This window comes from Lycium ferocissimum, chromosome 12 (assembly GCF_029784015.1).
Source record: "Lycium ferocissimum isolate CSIRO_LF1 chromosome 12, AGI_CSIRO_Lferr_CH_V1, whole genome shotgun sequence".
NCBI classification, from domain to species: Eukaryota; Viridiplantae; Streptophyta; class Magnoliopsida; order Solanales; family Solanaceae; genus Lycium; species Lycium ferocissimum.
Window position 1 is genome coordinate 42,173,879 of NC_081353.1, and position 21,050 is coordinate 42,194,928.

General features: G+C 36.0%; 1 protein-coding gene across 4 annotated transcripts in view; it reads right to left on the minus strand.

The window, feature by feature from the left end:
* LOC132040000 (cyclin-A3-2-like) overlaps positions 1-21,050 on the minus strand; it is a 112,283-nt gene that overhangs the window by 19,446 nt on the left and 71,787 nt on the right. The window contains exons 1-5 of one of the 4 annotated variants that reach the window (XR_009410542.1): positions 17,257-18,812; positions 15,567-16,647; positions 15,275-15,449; positions 15,058-15,179; positions 14,276-14,947 (exon numbers count right to left, since the gene is read on the minus strand). Coding sequence is in view for 1 of the 4 variants with exons in the window: in XM_059430590.1 (XP_059286573.1) it covers positions 14,902-14,947 (46 nt within the window). In the remaining 3 variants the exon portion in view is untranslated. Of the gene's footprint in view, positions 1-14,275; positions 15,180-15,274; positions 15,450-15,566; positions 16,648-17,256; positions 18,813-21,050 lie in introns of those variants that run through there. The other 3 variants (XR_009410541.1, XR_009410543.1, XM_059430590.1) reach the window with 3 other exon arrangements.

The following is a 21,050-nucleotide window of genomic DNA, read 5'->3' on the forward strand; positions in this document are numbered from 1 at the left end:
CATTATGATATTTCGAACAGACCTTTAGTTAATCGACATGTGTTAGTTTTATTTTATAAATTAGTTATGTTTCGGTACCACATGTTGATTCAGCAGACAGTTGGTTCGCTCGGTCACATTGTACGATCGAGCACGGTGCCGTGTTACGTCCGAGCCCGTGTTCGGGCGTGACAAAGCTTGGTATCGCAGCATTAGGTTCAAGTGTCTTAGGGAGTCTATGAGGCCGTGTCCGATGGGTCTTTTTATATGTGTGAGGGCCCCACACATATAAACAGTTGACCACCAAGACATTCAGGATTTGTTTCACTTCTTTCATACTCTAGATCGTGCCATGAAGCTTAGAGCAATAAGTAACTTCTCTTCCTCTTGAATTACGTACGTTTCGAATACGCAGAAGATGAACAGGTAACTCAAGGTTCAACTAAGATGTTTACCCATGAGGGGGTACAATTGTGCAGTATTTACTGGTAACGAATGAGATTTCAAGTGCTATTGAAAGTGGAATACAATGTAAGTTACCCGAGAAGGGTGTAGTGGAATGAATAGTATGTTGAATGATAATGATGTTCTTGAGAATGAAATACAACAGGGAGAGGATATCGGAGAAATTAGAAAAGGAGCTAAGTTAACGGAAAAAAGGTAAATCATGGAGGATCTCAAGGAAGTGGTGGCGAGCTTTTCTGGCGGAGGTCATCGACCCACTCCATCCGCAGCTTAAAGATTGAAGGGAAAATAAACGGAAAGTATAACGGGTACGGTTTGAGTTGGACATATGAGGTAAGTTCATCATTTTTATATCTTGTTGTTGAAATTGGGAGCCCCGTGTGGCTATGATATGATATGACATATATTTATATATATTGGCCTTGTGAGGCATTGTTGGTATTTCATCGTACGGAGTTTGGGATAGTAAGAAATATAGAGGAAACCTGCCAAAATTTTTCTAGAAATAGAAGGAGAATGAGATATAAGTTCGTAGTATGTCTTGAAAGGTCGTGTCAACAGTAATGATAGGATTTGACCAAGTTGCAAGCCTGACTTCGAGAAATAAAGTTAACTGTAAAAAAAAAAATAAAAAAATTGATAGTAATAGTAATTAAGAGGACAATATCGATATGGTAAAAAGTAATGCTAGGATAATTTGGAAAGGCTTGTGATACTAAGAGATGATATAGAAAAGGTCGTCAATCTTAATGGAGTATTATATTGAAGTATCAACTGAGTTGATAAGCAGGGATAAATTACGACGAGTTTATATGTAAAAGAAGTAATAGTATGATTGAGACAAGAATACCAAGGAAGAAGAGTTGTGACGAATATGAATGATTTTAGTTTGTTTAAAGTTTTAGTCAGATCGAGTTAGAGAGTACGACGGTACCGTAAGTTAATTCGAAGTAATTATTATTATGAAATAAGGAGAGGTGACGAATCCTCTTAAGCTATGTGAGTAAGTGTTCATTCCGGATGGGTATAGTCTGATATGACTTTGAAGTGTATAGAAAGCTTGGGTATCTTTCGTATAAGATGGATAAAGGTTTCTTAAGTGTGATCCATAGTTCAGAAAAGATAGTATACAGCCATAGAATAGCGTCAGATGATGAGGGAGAGTTAGAAATAACTTAGGTTATTCAGAGCAGAATAAGAAAATATGAAGCTAGCAGGTGATTGACAGAAAAATAGTACGTAAGTTTTGAGTAGATGCAATGCATTAGCAATTTCAGCAGAACTATTAGAAATATGATTTGATTTTCCTATTCAGATGAACACCTTGAGTGGGTGAGCGGGATACATCCGAATATGTGTGTTAGAAACTAAGGGCTTAAGTTAAGTTCAGAGTAGAGTGACTAGTGGAAGAAGAAATCAGCTAAGTCGTAAGACAGCAAACTACAGAAGAATAACCTTTAAGAGTTGTTAAAAAAAAAAAAAAAAAAAAAAGGGGTTTGTCCTAAGATTTACAGCGTGAGCAGAGTTAAGTCGTTAAGATGGAGTATGCCAGTTATTAATACAGGAGCAACCCGTTCATGTAAGTAAATTTAGTTTTTTCTCCATGAGAAATTGCTCGAACGGAGTCGAAAGATTCATAAATGTTATAGAGTACAAAGGAATTACAGAAGATAAGGAAAGTTAATTGGATCCCATCAAAACGGAGAATTGGTAAGTATAAGATGTTAGCCTTGAACTAAGGGGGAGATGCGAGAATCGCCAGTAAGATAATTGAAGACCCGAAGGGTTAGTATGAGATATGAAGAACCTTAGTTCAGTTAGGTTGGCATAATGAGATAGTCTCCATAAGGGAATATGCCTCATCTTAGAGAAAACCAAAAGCGAGTAGAACGATCGTCGAACAAATCGTGTCAAGTTCAATTACTATAGATTAGGCGATCACAGAAAAGCTATAAGATCATGCCCAGTTATATGTCAAAAAGGGTAGTGCCATTGCACAAGACTCTAATCTTTAAGGTGCTAGCGAAAGACTTAGCACACAACAGTACTATGAGTATTTTAGGAAGTACAGCTCATGATTTAGGCAGACGAGAGAACTAAGGTGAAAGAAGTTCACCGCTTATCCAAGCTAGGGAATTTGACTTCCAGACTCTGAAGCGGGTGGAGTTATTACCCGGAACATGGCATTCCTTCTTAGTCGGTAAAGTTAGAGAGAAGCCGGTTTGGTGATTCCTACTTGTTACGGATGAAAGAGGGATTCGCGAATATAAAGCCTTAGCTTTTGAACAAAAGGGGAGATAACGGTACCTTGAGATACCAAGGCAAATTATGCGTTCCAGATGTAGGTGGGATCAAAGAGATAATTATGTCAGAAGCTCACCATTCTAGGTCTACCTCGTTCAGATAGGAGGCATGATTTAATTTGAGTGATTGTGGACAGACTTACGAAGTCAGCGCACTTCTTGCCAATTAAGACCACAGATTGAACAGAAGATTATGCGAAGTCATTTGTTAATGAAATTGTCGGATTGTATGGGACCCTAGTGTCCATTATTTCAGACTATGGTGCTCAGTTCACAGCGAACATCAAAAAAAAAAAAAAATCCTTTCAGAAAGGATTGGGTACCAATGTGAACCTTAGTACAGTTTTTCATCCTCAGACAAATGGTCCGTACGTATACGCTATTTAGATCTCATGTTATAATGTTCGAGGTTAGTTCGATACTCCGATATTTATGTCGAGCTTAGTACTCGGATATCGGCCAAGACTCACGTATTATTGCCCGATCTCGTACTCGGTTAATCCAATTCGATCGGCTCGGTATTCGATTAATGTTACTCGGTTAATCCAAGATTCGATCGACTCGATTCGAAATGTTACTCAGTTAATCCAGTATTCAATCAGCTCAATATTCAGTTAGTGTGTTAGTTCTGTATTCAGTTAATCTAGTATTCAGTCAGCTTAGTCTTCAGTTAGTTCAGTAGACATTCAGTTCAATGTCTCGACAATTCAAGAATCGTGTATTCATTCGGTTCGGTTAACCATGTGCCCTTGATTACAATGGTAATTGGGATGACCACCTGCCTCTTTATCGAGGTTACTTACGTAAATAATTATCATGCTAGTATTGGGATGGCACCATTTGAGGCTCTCAGTGGGCGAAGATGCGGATCACCAATCGGTTGGTTCGAAGTTGGTGAAGCAGAGTTGTTAGGACCGCATTTGGTTTATCAAGCTATGGAGAAAGTCAAGTTAATATAGGAGCGTTTGAGAACGCTCGAGTCACCGTAAGTCTTACGCGTATGCGAGGCGAAGGGACTTAGAATTTTCGAGTTGACGATTGGGTGTTCCTTAAAGTCTCACCTATGAAGGGTGTTATGCGATTTGGCAAGAAAGGGAAGCTCAGTCCCAGATATATTGGACCTTACAGAATTTTACGAAAGGTCGGTCTAGTAGCTTATGAACTTGAGTTGCCACAAGATTTGGCTGCTGTACACCCAGTGTTTCATGTATCCATGTTGAGGAAGTGTGTAGGAGACCCATCGTTAGCTGTTCCTGCTAATACTATAACAGTTAAGGATGGCCTCATCTATGAGGAGATCCCCGTAGCCATTCTTGATCGTCAAGTTCGCAAGTTGAGAACTAAGAAAGTAGCCTCAGTGAAAGTCCTGTGGAGGAGTCAGAAAGTTGAGGAAGCTACATGGGAAGCCGAGGAGGATATGAAATCCAGGTACCCGTACTTGTTTCAGCTTGCAGAAGAGATTTATGAGGAAGCACCAAGATTTTGAGGTATGTAAGCTTTCTTTTCATGCTTTTGGTCGTGTGTGGCCAATTTATAATGATATTGTGATGTAGCCCCCGAGGCAATGATATTATGGGTTGTTGTGACAGGTTGGTAGTGCCTTATTACAAGGGAAACTCTGGCGAAATTTTTGTAGAATCCCGAATGGTTATCATTCGAGGACGAATGATCCCAAGGGGGAGATATTGTAACACCTCGTAACTTCGACGAAGCTTGAATCATAACATGATAATATAATGAAACCAATATGAGGGTTATAGGAAGTGTTTTGAAAACCAATTAAGTCATAAGAAATGTCTTTGGGAAAAACAAAGTTGAAAGCCACTCTACTAGGGCATGTTTGCAAGTGAGTTTATACAAGGTCTTACTTCCAACGATCATAACCCCATTATTAATTGAGAATTTGGGAAAACTTCCTTGATGAAAGTTGTAGAGCATTGAAATACCTTTCCAACGGTATCTTACGGGGGTCAAACGGACATCTGTGTAAAAAGTTATGGCCATTTTACGACAGACTGTTCGACAGAAAATCGCCTCTCCGTCACCAGACGCGACGGAAGGTGCGACTCGCACACGACATGCGACGCCACAAATTCCGTCGCAAGTTGTGACAGAGAGATTTTGTCCAGACTTTTCGGACTACTTTAAATAAGACCCAACTCGACCAAAATCATATTTTCATCATTCTTGGTCAAGAAAACCTCTAGAATACTCTCTAACCTTCATCCACACGAAAATTCAAGGGAAATCCATAATCAATAACACCAAATCCATGAACCCAAATGTATGAAACCTAGCCAAGGTTCATCTAATTCAAGAAAACCCAAGGGAAGTGAAGTAGGGTTTTGGTGCTAGAGAAGTAACTCCACTCAAGACTTGTTCAACCACTATCTAAGGTAAGTTTCATGACTTTTTCATGATGATTAAAGTGTTGATGAGTTCTTGGGAGAATAGTAGATGGGTTTGATAAAGAGAATTATATGAACTATGATAGGGTTTTTTGGATTGTTGACTTGGGATTGTTGTATTCATATGGGTGATGGAGAATGATGTTAATTACATCTAATTGAAATTGTAGAATTTAGCTAGAAGTAATAGAATGGGAAATTGGTGAAGAAAACACCATTAATGAGGGTTGTGGAGCTTCATGCCCACCAAGTGTTTGATAAAATGCTTAGATGACCAAAGCATGAATATTATTGCTAATATAGAATCCCTTTGACTTGTATTGCTATAGATCAAAGTTGAAAGGAGTGACGAACATTGTATTACGCTCAAAGGTGGAATTAAGGTATGCGAGGCTAACTATCTACGTTAGGGAATGTTCATGATTCTCCCTACGCCTCATTCTTCATACTTGTCCGCAATTTGACTCGAATATAGTTTAGCCCTAGTTTCATGATATGATATAGAACCGTTATCTTCGAGGTTGCGGCTATAGAATTCGTTCATGGTTATCACTTGGAACATCATGAACTCAAGACGTAATCTTTATAGACTTATGCATTATTATCACATAGAGTCTCGCAACGGTGTATAACCGATATTTGCAAGAGTCCTATAATCGAAACGCTTTATCATGCTATCACTATAGCCGATCTCGCTTTGTAAATTGTTAATGTTGAACACCGTATCCGTACTTTTGGGCCCTAGGCCGCGCTTTACATACGTATTGCTTGGGCCGAGAGGCCACGCTTTTTGTGCACATTATTTTGGGCCCCGGAGCCACGATTATATTTACGGTTTTGGTGATTCTTCATCCCGAACGAGGAGTACTTGACTTCTTGCTTTCTGTTTAGTTCGGGCCGATTTCGGCCCGTATTTTATTGCTTCGGGCTTTACATACCAAGACAATTCAAATGTCCGATGTCCCTTTATTGTTTGGGGGCGCATCTCGCGATGCGCAGTAATGATACACAAAGTGACGATTCGGCTAATTAGAGTGCACGTATCGCCCTACGGTGAGCACCAGATTCCTTCGGGGCATTGTTAGCTATCCAGTTATTTCGGTTATGAACGGCTCTATCATTTAGTACTCTTAGAGGCTTCATAGACACAGTTCAGAAAATCAGATATTTATTATGTTAGCCTTGTTGGCAGTCGTTCAGTTGTTTGGTTTAGCCATGTTGGCTACTTTCAGATATGTTCAGATTGTCTAAGTATTTCCGCATTATGATATTTCAACAGACCTTTAGTTAATCGACACGTGTTAGTTTTATTTTATAAATTAGTTATGTTTCGGTACCACATGTTGATTCGAGCAGATGTTGGTTCGCTCGGTCACGGCGGTCGTGCACCGGTGCCGTGTTACGTCCGTGCCCGTGTTCGGGGCGTGACATGGGACTCATTATTCACAGCTAAATCATTGGTATTCCTCATGGAGCACGCAAGTGTTGATTAAACATCTCCTGGATTTCTTGCTTTTGGTATCTCCTCTACCCAACATTTTTGGTAAACCCTAACTAAACCCGTTCAAGATTCAAGAATCAAGAATTGGGGAATACTTTCAAAACTCGTGTCTCTAACTCAAGTGTTGAAACAATTAAGGTATGTAGAACTTCCATTCACACGCGGGAATCTCTACGTTCTTCCCCATGCTTCGTTTCGATATGCATGAAATTCAAACCCTAGGGCATTAAACCCAACATATTGGTAGCCCGTATTTATGTATTTATATACATGAACTTTGTATCTATATTCGTTATTGTATTCCTAATCTTCCATTACGGTTATTAGGAACCCTAGCTTAATCCATGAATCATGAATTCTTCCCCATGTGTTCTCATTATGTTTATATGAAATTTTATGATTTTATGTAGCAAGTTACAAGCATGTTTTCAAGTCAATATACATATAATTATGAACTATTGTTATTACTCATGAATCAAGAACATGTTTGCAAGACTATGACAAGTTATTTCATGAAACCATATTACAAGATATTTCATGAAACCATGTTACAAGTTATTTCGTGAAATCATGATTTCAAGTTATTTACAAATTATTTCACGAAAATCATGGGCTTCTTAGCCAACTATATCATGTTCATGTTTTTTGGGATTGCTTAGTTAACCGAGAAGGCTCAGATAGCCTGAAACTACGTTGCCACCGTAGGATAAGGGTTGTCAGCAAGGAGGCAACACCTTCATTATGCAGTTTGGATCCTTACATGCTTATTATTACTTAAATCTCATATCCCCTGGCAAGGTGTGAGTGTTCTCCTGGTAGGACGCAAGTACCGCATCATGTTGTCGGTTACACTATAGCATTCCCCACGTTACAAGAAGTTTTATATACATGTATTTTCATTGATTTACTGTTTTCAGACTTTGCTCCCGTTTCATGCTCATGTTCAAGTTATATTCAGTTTCAGTTCATGTCCTATGCCTATGTTGTGCCATGTTCTTCATTTCAGCAGGTTTTACATACTAGTACTATTCACCATGTACTAACGTCCCTTTTGCTCGGGGCACACTTCACGGTGCGGAGATACCGATTTTCGGAGCATATACCCGTGCGGTAGGATCACCCCTCGGTTATCGACTTATTGGTGAGCCCCCTCTCGGGGTTCAACATGGAGTCCGTTTAGTATTCGGTTTATGGTAGTCCGGGGCCATGTCCGGTAGTTAGTATTCGGACATGTTTTAGAGGTTTCATAGACAGATATTAGCTCACAGAGTTAGTTATGCTTTCATGTTTACAGACTATTACGTTTTCATGAATTTTCATGCTATGAGATAATTTCAAGACTTTATTCCGCAAATTACATTTTCATGATTCATTTAAATTGCATCATATAGATTATATCGTTTTGATGCCCATGTTGACAAGCAAGCCATGAGGTTCGCTCGGACACATGCAAGCAAGGCCCGAGTGCCGTGTTACGCCCAGGCCATGGTTCGGGGCGTGACACATAAGAAGCCTTAAAGATGATAAAAATGAAAAAGGAAAGAATCATAACAATAATAATAATAATAATAATGATAATAATAATAATAATAATAATAATAATAATAATAATAATAGCGAAGGTAACTAGTAAAAATGGTAAAAGCTAAGCTATTTGATTTAATACCAATTTAGAAGCTCGAGGAAATAAATCAGAAAAAAGGATGGTCAAAATTGGGTGTCAACAGATCTCCGATTGAAGAACTACTAGAGATATGTTATACCAACACTGGTATGTCAGGGTAACTTGTCTTTGCAAGTCCTTCAGACAAATCATGCTCATAATAATGCCTTATTTTAGTCTCTAAAACACGTGCATCTCGTGCGTCCCTTGTGCGTCCCACGTGCATCCCATGAAATAAACTTAGTTGAAATATGACGAGTACAATTTTTCGTGCATGAAATGTACACATCGTTGAATAGTATCTCACTCCCTTCCTTCAGTACCAACTCTACTCTACATTAAATTCTTACTTTAAACTATACTATAATGTCTGATCATGCAAGCTCCTCCACTTATGCTGGACTGACATCAAAGTGAGAATTCCCAATAGAGTGTTACTACTGCCACTCTACCCTATATCCGGAAAATGATATATCTATGTACAGGTACTATTGGTTTTTGTTTTTTCTTTTTTATATCTGATTTATTTCTGCTAATGTAGTGCTTAATTCATGCATATCACTTGTCATAGAGAGGTGTCACATCACTTTGTTTATGCCTAGATTTATTATATATATAGATTGCTTACTGTTTCCTCTTCTCTCTCTTTATGTATATATATTTGGGCAAAGGTGCAAATATACCCCTCATTAAAACAATGGTGCATATATACCCTTGATGTTACAAATATACTCTTTTCACTGACATAATTTTTTTAAAAATTATTTAGCTTATTTTTTAATTTAAAAAAATGCCACGTGGCTTCAAAAAATAAATCTATTCCTCGGTGAAATCTGAGTAACGGAACGACATTAAGAGATGCATAGAAGTCAATTTGGTGTGTGGTCCATATACGAGAGGGAGTTTTGCCTGAGTTTGGTTAAAAATGGCATAATGATTTAAGTTGGAGAGGAAGTGAGTTCACAGTGTATTCTTAATTGCATATTTCCATGAGATGACCTTGATTAATTGATTGTTACAGTGTCTCCTCAGTTGAGTTTTTTTTTTTTTTTTTTTTTTTTTTTTTTTTTAATATCTGATGTATTTGTGCTAATGTAGCGTAATTTTGGCAGGTCACTTGCATTCTGCAAGGTTGAATGCCGCCAAAATCAAATCGACGAGGACAAAGCGAACAAAAGGCCGGACTGCCCCTTTTAGCTTAGTTGTTTGTTGTCTGAGAACTTAGCACATGGTGTTAATAAGCAGTGCATATCCTAGTTTCTAGTGTTGTAATAGTAGTTATTATTGAATGTTGTTTGCAGGTCAGACTACTGGGACTATGTCCAGTAGCAAGACCATTTCTCTGTATGTTTTGAAGTTTGGTAATAAAAGAAATTGTTTACCAAAATAAAAAAAGCTGTTAGTTGCTTATAGTCTAAGATGTTGATGTGTTTTTGTAGAACTATGCATTAGCAGAAAGATAAAGAACCATTAAAAGACCTAAACTTGAAAGATAAAGAAGCACTAAAAGAACTCAACTTTAGGAACAATACTTGTGAGAGAAAATTTTGGCCAAAGCAGATTGTTTATCCAAAAAACAAGGACAGCGTAGAACATACTTTGACATGGATAATTTACCAACTGAATTTGGAGGAAAAGCAATATGTAGGGTCTGATAATTTTTTGCTTTGTGATCCAACTCAATTTGGAGCATTGTTGGATGATGTGCTAATTAGCCAAAGCTAAGTAAAAGAACAAGAATAGGAACTGAGTTTCATGAAATGAAGCTTCTAACTACCTTTTCCCAAATTCGGTTAAGTATATATAATTGAGCTGGTATCCACGTGGCAGTTCATTAAACAGGTGGTGCACACACGTGCTCCTAACTAATTACCCCCAATTGACGAATTTCAGAAAACAGGAGCATTTTTGGGTATGTTTGATTAAAGTGTTGAACTTTGCGTTTAGGCAAATGTGTTGAACATGCTCTTTAATACCATAGAATGATATGATATTAGCAGTTGATTAAGTAAACTTCTTTATTAATTACTTTTTCATTTTGTTTCACTGTCCGATTTTTCCATCTTTCTTAATGTTGACTATTGCTGTATTAAACAGGATTCGACCACTATATTTGCTCTAATTTTTATGCTTAATCAGATTATTTTACATTGCAAGTGGCAGATTCAATGTCACTCGTCATAGTATTTTGTAATAATCAGTCATACAAATTACAATAGTGCAGAAGCTCACCTCTTTTGTCTAAAAATTCCCAATGTAAGGGTAACTTGCATTAAGTGAAAAAAGGCATCTCTAACACCAGTGTATTGCATAGGTGCTCATAATAATGCCTTATTCTAGTCTCTAAAACCAGTCTTTTGCATAGGTGCTCATAATAATGCCTTATTTTAGGCTCTAAAACACGTGCATCTCGTGCGTCCCACCGTGTAAGTTCATTAAATTGATAATAGAATATGTGGGGTATAAAATAATTATGTTTAATCCTAACACTACATAAATATGGATAAACTTTTACTTTTATTTAACATTAGCATTGTTAAAAGATTTTGAGACGTCTTTGTCATTCGATTGTTTTATTCTGGGATTGTTATTCTACATTAAACGTGGTGCAAATATAGTATTTCCTTGGATTAAAAAGAGTGTCTACTTAACCATTTACACACCTCTTAAAAAAATACTAACTCCTAGGCAAAAATAGACAATTTGACTAAATTACCCCTAATTTAATAGGTATTGAGATTCGGTCACTTAACACTTAATAAGGACAAATCTGGAAAAATAAGGTTAGCTCTTTTTGAACAAAAAAATAAAGGCTAAGTGAACACTCTTTTTTAACTGGAGGGAGTACTATCCATTTTGTGGTATAACCAATCTGATTATTACTTATACCGAAACTATAAATTACCTCATAAAATTATTCTGGAATTATAATTCTGAGAATAAATAATTTTCGAATTTAGTAAATACTTACTATGATTTAGAACCCATGCCTTAATTGATTTGAAGTAATAGAGTTTAAATGTTGAAACTGATTTAATGACTAAACTTTTACGTGTATTACCCCACAAAGTCACTCAAATTCTCTTTCTCCCACCGGAAATAAGCTTAACCACCTAATTGTTAGTCATCTAACCGGAAGATATTTTTCTCCAATGCGTAGGTTATATGGAAATCTTTCTAACTTTCACCTAATTGTTAGTCAATGCTTGAACAGATACTTCTAAATTCTCTTGGTCAACCCTGGGGACCCTGCATGCTGCTGACCAGTGCTGAATGTTCAGCTATCGGGGTCATTCGAACATAGTACTTTTAATGTCCAAATTTAAGTATAAAAAATTCAATAAAATTGCAACAAATAACATGTCTAAGCGCATAGTTTTAAAAACACAATGAATTCAATACTAAAAACAATAATAATAACAATAAAAAAAAAAAAGATCTGGCTTGCAAACCAGAACAGACTGCTTAATTAGATGAGGTTAAGGAGATGGAACATTCAAGTGGATGAGCCTAATTGTTGTTTGTGTGATGAGGGGGTGGCAGAAACACAACATCATTTGTTTGCTGCTTGCAACTGGATATCAAGATTGAGGGACTTATTGGGAGCATGGTTGGGTATTCCTATTCAATGCAAGGGAGTACATGATACTATAATCTGGATCAAAAATAGGCAGTGGAGATTATTCAAGAAGGAGATAGTAGCTGTTGTGTGGGGGGCCATGGTATACTACACCTAGCAAGCAAGGAATTGGAAGCTATTCAAACAATTAAATGTAAATATCAGTTTTATAGTAGTTCAGATAAAAAATGAAATTAGAGAGAGATTAGTTATGATGCAAAGTTCAAAGAAAGCCCAAAAATGTCACGGGCTAATATAGGAAATATGTGCTTAGGCTTCTTGTTTCAGTTCTAGAGATCTGGCCGCTACAACACCCTTCCTATATTAGCCCAAAAATGTCATGGGTGATTCAATGCTCAAGAGGCTCTTTAGGTTATAATTATTTGGTTTGTCTATGGTAATATTTCACATTTTATTAACCAAAAAAAAAAAAAACCCAATAAAAAAAGATTGAACCCACAAAATTTAAATCATGAATCCGCTTCTGCTGCTGACATACCATTATTATCATGATATGATCAGGCGACCAACCTTGAGATGTAACCACGACAAATAGTAATCAAAGCTATAACCACAAGACCATCTCTTGAATCCCATAACCCTTTCAAAAAGAATTAAGCAATGAGAGTTGTGTTGGAAGCTGAACAACTCCATACTTTCAGAGAGAGAAAAAGAAGGAAACGAGCTCGCCTAATGAACAAATGAAGAGAGTTGTTCGTGAGCAGCTCCACTCAAGAACTCAATCGAGTTCTAAACGTGATAGAGACAGAGAAAGAGAAGGATTGTATTGAACTTCATTTGATCTCAAATATTAATTACAAAGGCTGAGACTCAAGGCCACTCAGCTATATAGGAGGGGGAAGTCTTGAGGGGGAAGTTAGTTACGTTATAACTAAATTCTGGGCTACTCAGTATCCCTGCACATATGCAGCTCACTATTAGGAAAGAAGAAGGTTACAATTGATTCGCAAGAAAACAAAGGAACAGACGGCCCAAAATTGTGAGATTTGGCAATAGTAAATATGATCAAAGAGCATGAGGTTTGACAGCATAAGAATTGGACCTTTTTTTTTTTTTTTTTTTTTGGTAGGGGGGAGGAGTGTGACTTTTTTGGATTCACAAAGTGTAAGCCCTCTAAAAGAGGTAAACCGCACTTTAACAAAATGCTCTCTTCTAAACCTACTACTGAGTAAAATTTTCTTTAACAAAAGGTTGTCTCTTTTGAAAGTTCGAACCTGAACTTCTCCTTTGTGATAGGCGAGAAGGAAGTGAAATGAAATTGAAGTGTATTGCAAGTGTAAAAAGTACTATTGTGGACGTTAAAGCTCAGAGTTTAGGAGAAGAGGAAAGTCAGTACTCGATGAATTGTGGCATTTCATAGTTTTGATGATCGACATATACACCAGGGACCAGGTCCTTGATCAGGTTTCCTGGGCACTGTACGAATGTGACAGCTGTAAAGCTGTGGCACTGTTCCGACTTGCAGAGCCAAAACGGAACAGACGGATCATTGCAACGTCTCTATCTATATCAAACGCCACGCACATGATCCTCACATGCTCTCATTGGTTCCCTATATAAACAACATGTTGGCATTTGTTTGATCTATCACTTGAAATTATATTCTTCTCATTTGTTAAAAAGAGCAGCCGCCACTATTTTCTCTAAGCTTTCAAAATCAAGACTAAATAACTCCAAGGACCAGATCCCAAGACTAAAGATGTCTTAAGTCCTAGGTTGTTTTAGTCTTTGGTCTAAACATTATAAACCCACACTTCTTTTAAGAAGGGCTTTGTAGGTATTTATTTTATTAAGCTTTTTGTGTAAACGCCTGACTATAGTTAGTTATGGTGAGTTGAAGTTCAACTAGAGGTAGTTGAATTAGTTGATTCTTGGCTAGAGTTAGTCAAGAGAGTGCTTGCAATAGAGTTATTGTAAGGGAAGGGATTAGTGGGCTAATTCCTTGGTTGCAAAAGGCTTGTAATCTGAAAACATTGCTCAGCTAGTGAAATTGAAAATCCTACTGGTGTATGTCGTGATTTTTAATCCCTTGAGCAAGGAGTTTTCCACGTAAACATTGTGTCTTGTTTACTTTCTATTTTTTGCTTGAGGAAACAGATAAGGTACCTGGTCCCTCATCTGTTTTGGTGTACTCTTAGTTTCTATCAGTACTGCCACTAAACTTCCTCGTATTTCAAGTGTAATCATAAGAATGTAAGCTTATGATAACAAGAATAATTAGCCTCAACTACATACTAATAGGAATTAGGGACCAATTACACATTCCCTACATTCATTCTGTGCTATTTGAATCATTTTAAGCTAGGCAACCAAAGAGAACTGCAATAGAGGTTTAGTACTGCAAACGAAGGCAATATACTATACATTCAAAACTTTTAATTAGTAGTATTCTATAGTTGTTTCCAGCTTATTGCAAGAATAACGCATTTGTACTAGTCCAAGCATCACTCAATACAACCATGTAGAAGAATCATGATTTTTGCTATCCATGGCTCTTAAACCAAGCAACGGGATTTCAAGATTATCTTACTAGCTACTTGTTATAACTTTTATACATCTTGAGGAGTATACCAAATCTACTAAAATGATGTCCTCAGAGCCGCATGAGCCAGCATGAAGAAGGCATTTCACCTCTTCCAGGTATTATCATAGCGTCCCATTCCAATTTCCAAGCATATATCCATGTAATCATTAGCTTGTATCTTCAAAGAAGGAATCCGGTATTTCCGGAGGAGAAGACAATGTTGACACACATTTGAACTGTTACAGGAAAATCATACAGTGTTCACATTAGATAGCTAAATTATGCCGGTATTTACAACAAAATCACCAATTATCAAACACAGATTGATATCTTATGCTGCTTGTATTTGTCTCTAACAACAGCCAAAGTGCTTCCTCTTCTACATAATTGCAAGTCAGGTATGATAAGAATACAATCATTAAGATCTGCTGCCGTATGTCCTGAGCAACGATGAAGGGCAAGCTCTGTAAAATAAATAGAGCTAATTCAGCTCTTCTATATGTCAATGAACATACATAGTAAATATTGAAACAAAATCCTCAACCAAGGATGTGACTTTGGATGTAATGTGAACCTTGACAGGAATCTCACAGCAGCAGCTACCAAAAAAGGCAAGAATTTCACACAGTTGTAATCGAATAAAACTTAACTTTGCTAGGTAGTGGCCTAGAAACTCTTTAAGTGTGAATCGGGGTTCTACAAAAAGTAGGGAAAATAATTAAATAAGCAAACATTTAACAGAAAAAAAGTTGAATTGAAAATCATAATGTTTATGTCATATTTGGACTTACTTTGTTATTTTCTTGGGCAACCCTGGTAAATCTTCTGAGAAATGTTTTGGTTGTTGGACTACCGATTTCAAATTTGAGATTGTAGCGCACTAGCCTCCATGTTCACCACATATTTCTTTGTATATGTATTGGCTGTAATGTAACAAAAATCCTTGATATGTGGAGGTTTAATTTCCTCAATCATAATCGACATATTATATTAGATTCACAACCAAAATTATGCAGAAAACACATTGCCCCCGGGGGGGGGGGGGGTGTGTGGATATAACCAATTCTTGGCTCAGATACATACGCATCAATGAGCATTGAAGAAACACCTAAAAGCTGAAGTCTTTGCCTAGGGATAACATTCCCCGATAAGAATCTGTCGATGTAGGAAACATCATTGAAAATCCTCCAACTGTGGCCAGAAAGACCCAAACTGTTACACAACAGAGGGAAGTGTCTACAGCCCAATCCAGCAGATAAAATTTTGTGGCTTCCTTTACTTTTACTTGAATTTTATGTGAACCTCAGACTTAAAAAAATGTAGTAACTGATAGTTGTTGGCAATGAATTTGTTTAAGAATCATCTGCCTGAAAGCATAAATTGCTAAGCCATCATCAAGCCTTCTACGTTCTCTCATCATCAAATAATGAATTCTATTCCAATCAATCTCTTTCTCAAAACTAAAAACTCTAAAACCCAATAATGAATAATACATTTAATCCTGTTCTGGAATTCACTAATTCTCAATGATATCAAATTCTTCTTTGCTTTAATACCTTTTTTTTTCTTCAACAACTCCCCATATGGAATTCTTTAGTTTATGGGGAGTTGTGAAGAAAAAAAGGTATTGATATGGGGAGTTGTGAAGAAAAAAAAGGTATTGAAGCAGAGAAGGATGTAGTATCATTGAGAATTAGTGAATTCAAGAAGGGGATTTAATGTATTATTCATTATTTGGAGGGTTTGGAGAATGAGCGTTTTAGAGTTTTTAGTTATGGTGAAGAGATTGATTGGAGTAAAATTCATTATTTGATGGAGAGAGAACGTAGAAGGCTTGATGATGGCTTACCAATTTATGCTTTCAGGCAGATGATTCTTAAGCAAATTCATTGCGAACAAGAAACTATTACTTACTATATTTTTTATAAGCCTGAGGTTCACATAAAATTCAAGTGAAAGTAAAGGAAGCCGCAAAACTTTATCAACTGAAACTTGACTATGAAGAGGCACTTCCCTCTGCTGTGTAATAGTATGTGTCTGAAAGAAGCTTGTATTCCTCTGCAACTTCCACCAACCAGTCCACCAAAACTCCTCTCATGTTTGCACTCACATCCTTCTGAATTTTCTCAAGGTAATCAGGTAATGGTCTTCTCTTTTTCTCAATCTGATTTGAAAAACCATAGAGTTAGTCAAAAGCTCAAAATCCCAGATAGCAAAACTTGTTAAAGTACTGCACACAAACACAAACAATTTTACATCGCCGGAAATGAAGATTTCATCATTCAATGATATTAACCACAACCCACTTGCCAAAATTCAATCTTTAGTGTTCCATTTGCAAAATCATCCATAAGAAACCAAATCAGGATCTATTAGGTAAGACCCAATTAAACATCTGATGTCTTAATTACTTTTAGATAAAATTCACAAACATAAATGAAATGCAAACGCACTTAGTCATTGAGTTCTATATGATTAAAGTTAAGATTGTTAGGTCCAAGGTTTCACCTTTAATTTTCATGATAACAAAACAAACCAACACAATTATTACTAAAAAAACATTTAAATGAAGATACTATATGGAAGAGATGTATGGGATCTACTATAGAGTCAAGAAAGGAATTATTTATTAATAGTTGATTTTTATGAAATGCCATAATCTACGGAGAACCCAAAATCAAAGAAGGAAGCACCAAAGATTGACTTATATTTTTATAAGGAGTGATTAATTGCTTGTAGTATTTGATTCGTAAATACTAGCTAGGAAACTTACCGGTTTCTCCTCGGGGGAATCTGAGGCAGCCATGACTCGTGTCACCGGTCGTCGAGAATTCTGATGCAGAGATAGATATTATGTGTAAAATCTAGTCGTCTCTATATGTTGAATTAACTTTCTTAAACACCATAATAGTGTTTATATAGGGAATAGCTCTAGGGTTTAACGTGGAGGAACATTTAATGGGCTTTTGGGCCTTCTAACACCGCTTATGGGGCCGACCCAATAATATTTTCCAACACTTCTATTGAAGCTATTAAGGAAAGAAGATCCGAAGTGGAGGCTTTCAAAGTTAAACTCAATAAATGGGTTGGATTGAATCTCTGGAATATATTCTATGTGGAAGGAAAACAGTAAAAAGAATCAATCACTTATGGAATCGAGGAAGGATTCATTTTGAAAAGCCCAAAGTTCCAATAGTAAGATCCCTACATGCTAAGGAAGCTTACATGATAGGAAGATTTCTACTTACAACAATTAAGGAAAACTGAAGATATGTGCTGGAAAGAATAATAGACCAAGAAGATGGTGCACCCACGAAGCAAACAAGGAAATACTACAAATTAAGGAGTGAAGAAAGATTTTTACAAGACTACACCTGGAAAGTCACATCAAATAAGGAAGACTCATATATTATCCAAGTTCAAGAGAAGGCAACAAAGTATGACCTGGTTCATATACTGATGCAATAAACTCTGGAATATCAAGAATTAGAAGGAAGGATCATTAATGGTTACAGTACCATGACTCTGCTACAACAAGGAAGGACATTTAGTGAGATATTCAAGGAACTTTGACTACACATTAGATGTCGGAAAAGATGGGAAGCTCTCCACGGTCAAGTAATTAAAGAGAGGATATCCCTCCAAGATTTAAGGAAGTAGGATCACAAAAAAGATTGAGGAACAATCTAGGAAATTCCCTTGGGTTAGGCAATAGCTAGAACAAGTTGAAAGGCTATAAATATGAGCTCTTAAAAGTGGAAAAGCATGCAGACATACATACTTCCATCTCAACCTTCCTCAAGTTCTTTGTTCTACTTTTAACAAGCATTGTAATCCTAGTAATTTAGTGTGTACTAAAAAACGAGAAGAGATAAAAATATTGTTGTATTGAGAGATAGTGTCATTGTTCGTTTCTTTGGTGAGCGAATAAAAAATCAACCTTGTACGTCGTTCGTGAACATGTCAAAATCAACCCTTGTTTGCTGTTGGTGAGCGAGTAAAAACCAACCTTGTAAGCGTAGGCGGTGAACGCGGAAAACAACAAAGGTTGTAGTCAACTCAAATTACAAACAGCTTAAAGAGAGAGCCTCTTTGCAACCCAAGGGGACTGGATTAGGATACCACATTGAAATTTCTAGTGTCATTTATTTTATCGCTCTCATATTATATATTATGCACCTTTACTATTTGTTGTAGTTTATCTGGGCCCAAAGAGTAGTCGACTAAAATTTTTACATGCCCCCTCCCCCCTCTTGTACTTTCAAAGACCTCAGTAGTTAAGTGCAAATAAATGAAGCCTAAGACAACATCCAAAATTTATTGAAAAGAGTAAAAGACAAACCTCCATTTGATGAAGATAATCATATGTATATTTAGCGTCTACATCAAATTCCTTCTCTTTTTCAGTAACAGACCTTTGCACCTTCCTTTTAGTAGTCATCTTACTTTTGGGCCTCAGAGGCAAATAATCAAACACCTAATCCTCAATCTGATTGAACCCACGTTTGACAGATCTTGAATCTCACCCAAACAACTCTTTTCTTGTTTTGGGCGTATGTTTTTTGAGTTAAAGATTTGGGAATTGTTGTTTAATGATGTTTTGTCGGGGTATTTTCTCAGATTGAATTTTTAAAAGTTTGTTTTGGTTTCCCTCCACATATACCCGCTTTGGGAAATGCACCCACATTGTAATAAAAAAAGGTCAGGGTCTGACTATTTTGGTCCTTCAAATATACTACCTCTGTTTACTTTTACTTATCCATTATATTTAAAATAGATTTTTATTTTTATTTGTCATTTTTCACATATCAAGATAAGATAAATTCTTTTTTCCTATTTTACCCTTAACATTAATTACTCATTCCAAATCATTTTCCAAAACCAATATCATTATATACCAATTAATATGGGTATCATCGTAAAATACACACTTCATTTATTATTTCTTAAATAGAGTGAAAAGTCAAAAATGGACAAGTAAAAGTGAACGGAGGGAGTACCACTTAACAGAACTAATCCTTAATGAATACAGAAAGTGGTTATTTTAGTCCTAGACCCTAAAAATAACTTTGCAAGTTAAAGTTCTATATATATATATATATATATATATATATATATATTATAAAGGCATATACTGGTAATGTAACACCTCTCCATGTTAAATCCCATTTATCTTTTTCCTCCTTTTTTTTGGACTTCTTCTCTCATTTTTCTTAATTATTATATTAAAAAATAATCTCCATAACTCACATCCCTTAATCTCATAACATCTACTTTTAATTAGTAATAAGTACAGTTTTTACTAAAGAAGGAGGCAACCGTTGATTCATTCTCCTTCCTCTATAATTAATGTGTATTAATGTACATTAAACTACTCAAGGGCAATAATATACCCATTCGTTTTACTCCTATACCATTATATATACCATATCTGATGTATTTTTGTATTTACATGAGGAACTTTTGATAGCAAATTTTACATACATTGTTCTAATCATGCATAACTAACATCAAACCTTGGAGCCAGCATATGATACGCCTATACAACTGTATATGTCAAAGACATGGCCAAATCTGTTGCTTTTTACGCTAGAGCCTTTGGTTATAAGCCTACACTGTTCTACGTTTAGATGATAATCGCAAGTAAGTTCTCTGCTTGCGTTTGTTTTGTTAGTTTAGAACTCGATGAAAATTGAATTTATAATTTGTATTGTTTTCTTTTAGTTTCAAAAGCAAGACACACAAAATAATATCCCTACCGTTCCACTCTATGTGATATGATTCAGAATACCTGAATCAAATCACCTAATTTTCATACTTGATTCGGAAATAAAACTTTTAAATAGTTTAAAATAAAACTTACATATGTATAAAGCTATATAAAAAACACTATATGTCATAGTAGAAGTAAAAATAAAATTCACTTTGCATTTGTTTTATTTTGTTAAATATAAAAGGGTAGAAAGTAAGAAAGCAAAGAAGGGAAAAAACAAATGAGCACGTTGAGAAGGGGAAAGTGAAAGACAAAAATTGAGGCAAAAGGTATAGAAGTGATGGGTAGGGTGAAGATGAAAGGGAAGGAGGAGAAACAAACAAGAAAAAGTAAATAAATAATAATAAAGCAAAAGAAAAGTATGAAAAGGTTTTTAATGAACGAATACTGCATTTTTCTCTATGTTTTTCCCTTCTCATGCGCTTAAGGAGAATAAATACAATCCATGTCATATAGCGTAAAATGGTTGTGGGAGATATGCTTTTTACAAGTACATGACAATATGTATTCCTCAAAATATGGTGTGCAATTCAAATTTTGGTTCAAGTTGAGGGTGTATGCTTTTTGTTTTTTGTTTTTTCGTATTGTCCCATTCCTTTTAGATTTTAAACACAGGATAAGTTATGAAAGTATTAAAATTTAACTCACTAATGAAAAGAAAAAAGGATAAATACTTATGTACATATATTAAATACTAAATACACAAAAAAAAAAAATCAAATTTGTAACTCATAAGGACATAAAGATCAGAGGCGAATCTAGGATTTAAATTCTAGGGATTCAATTTTAAGATT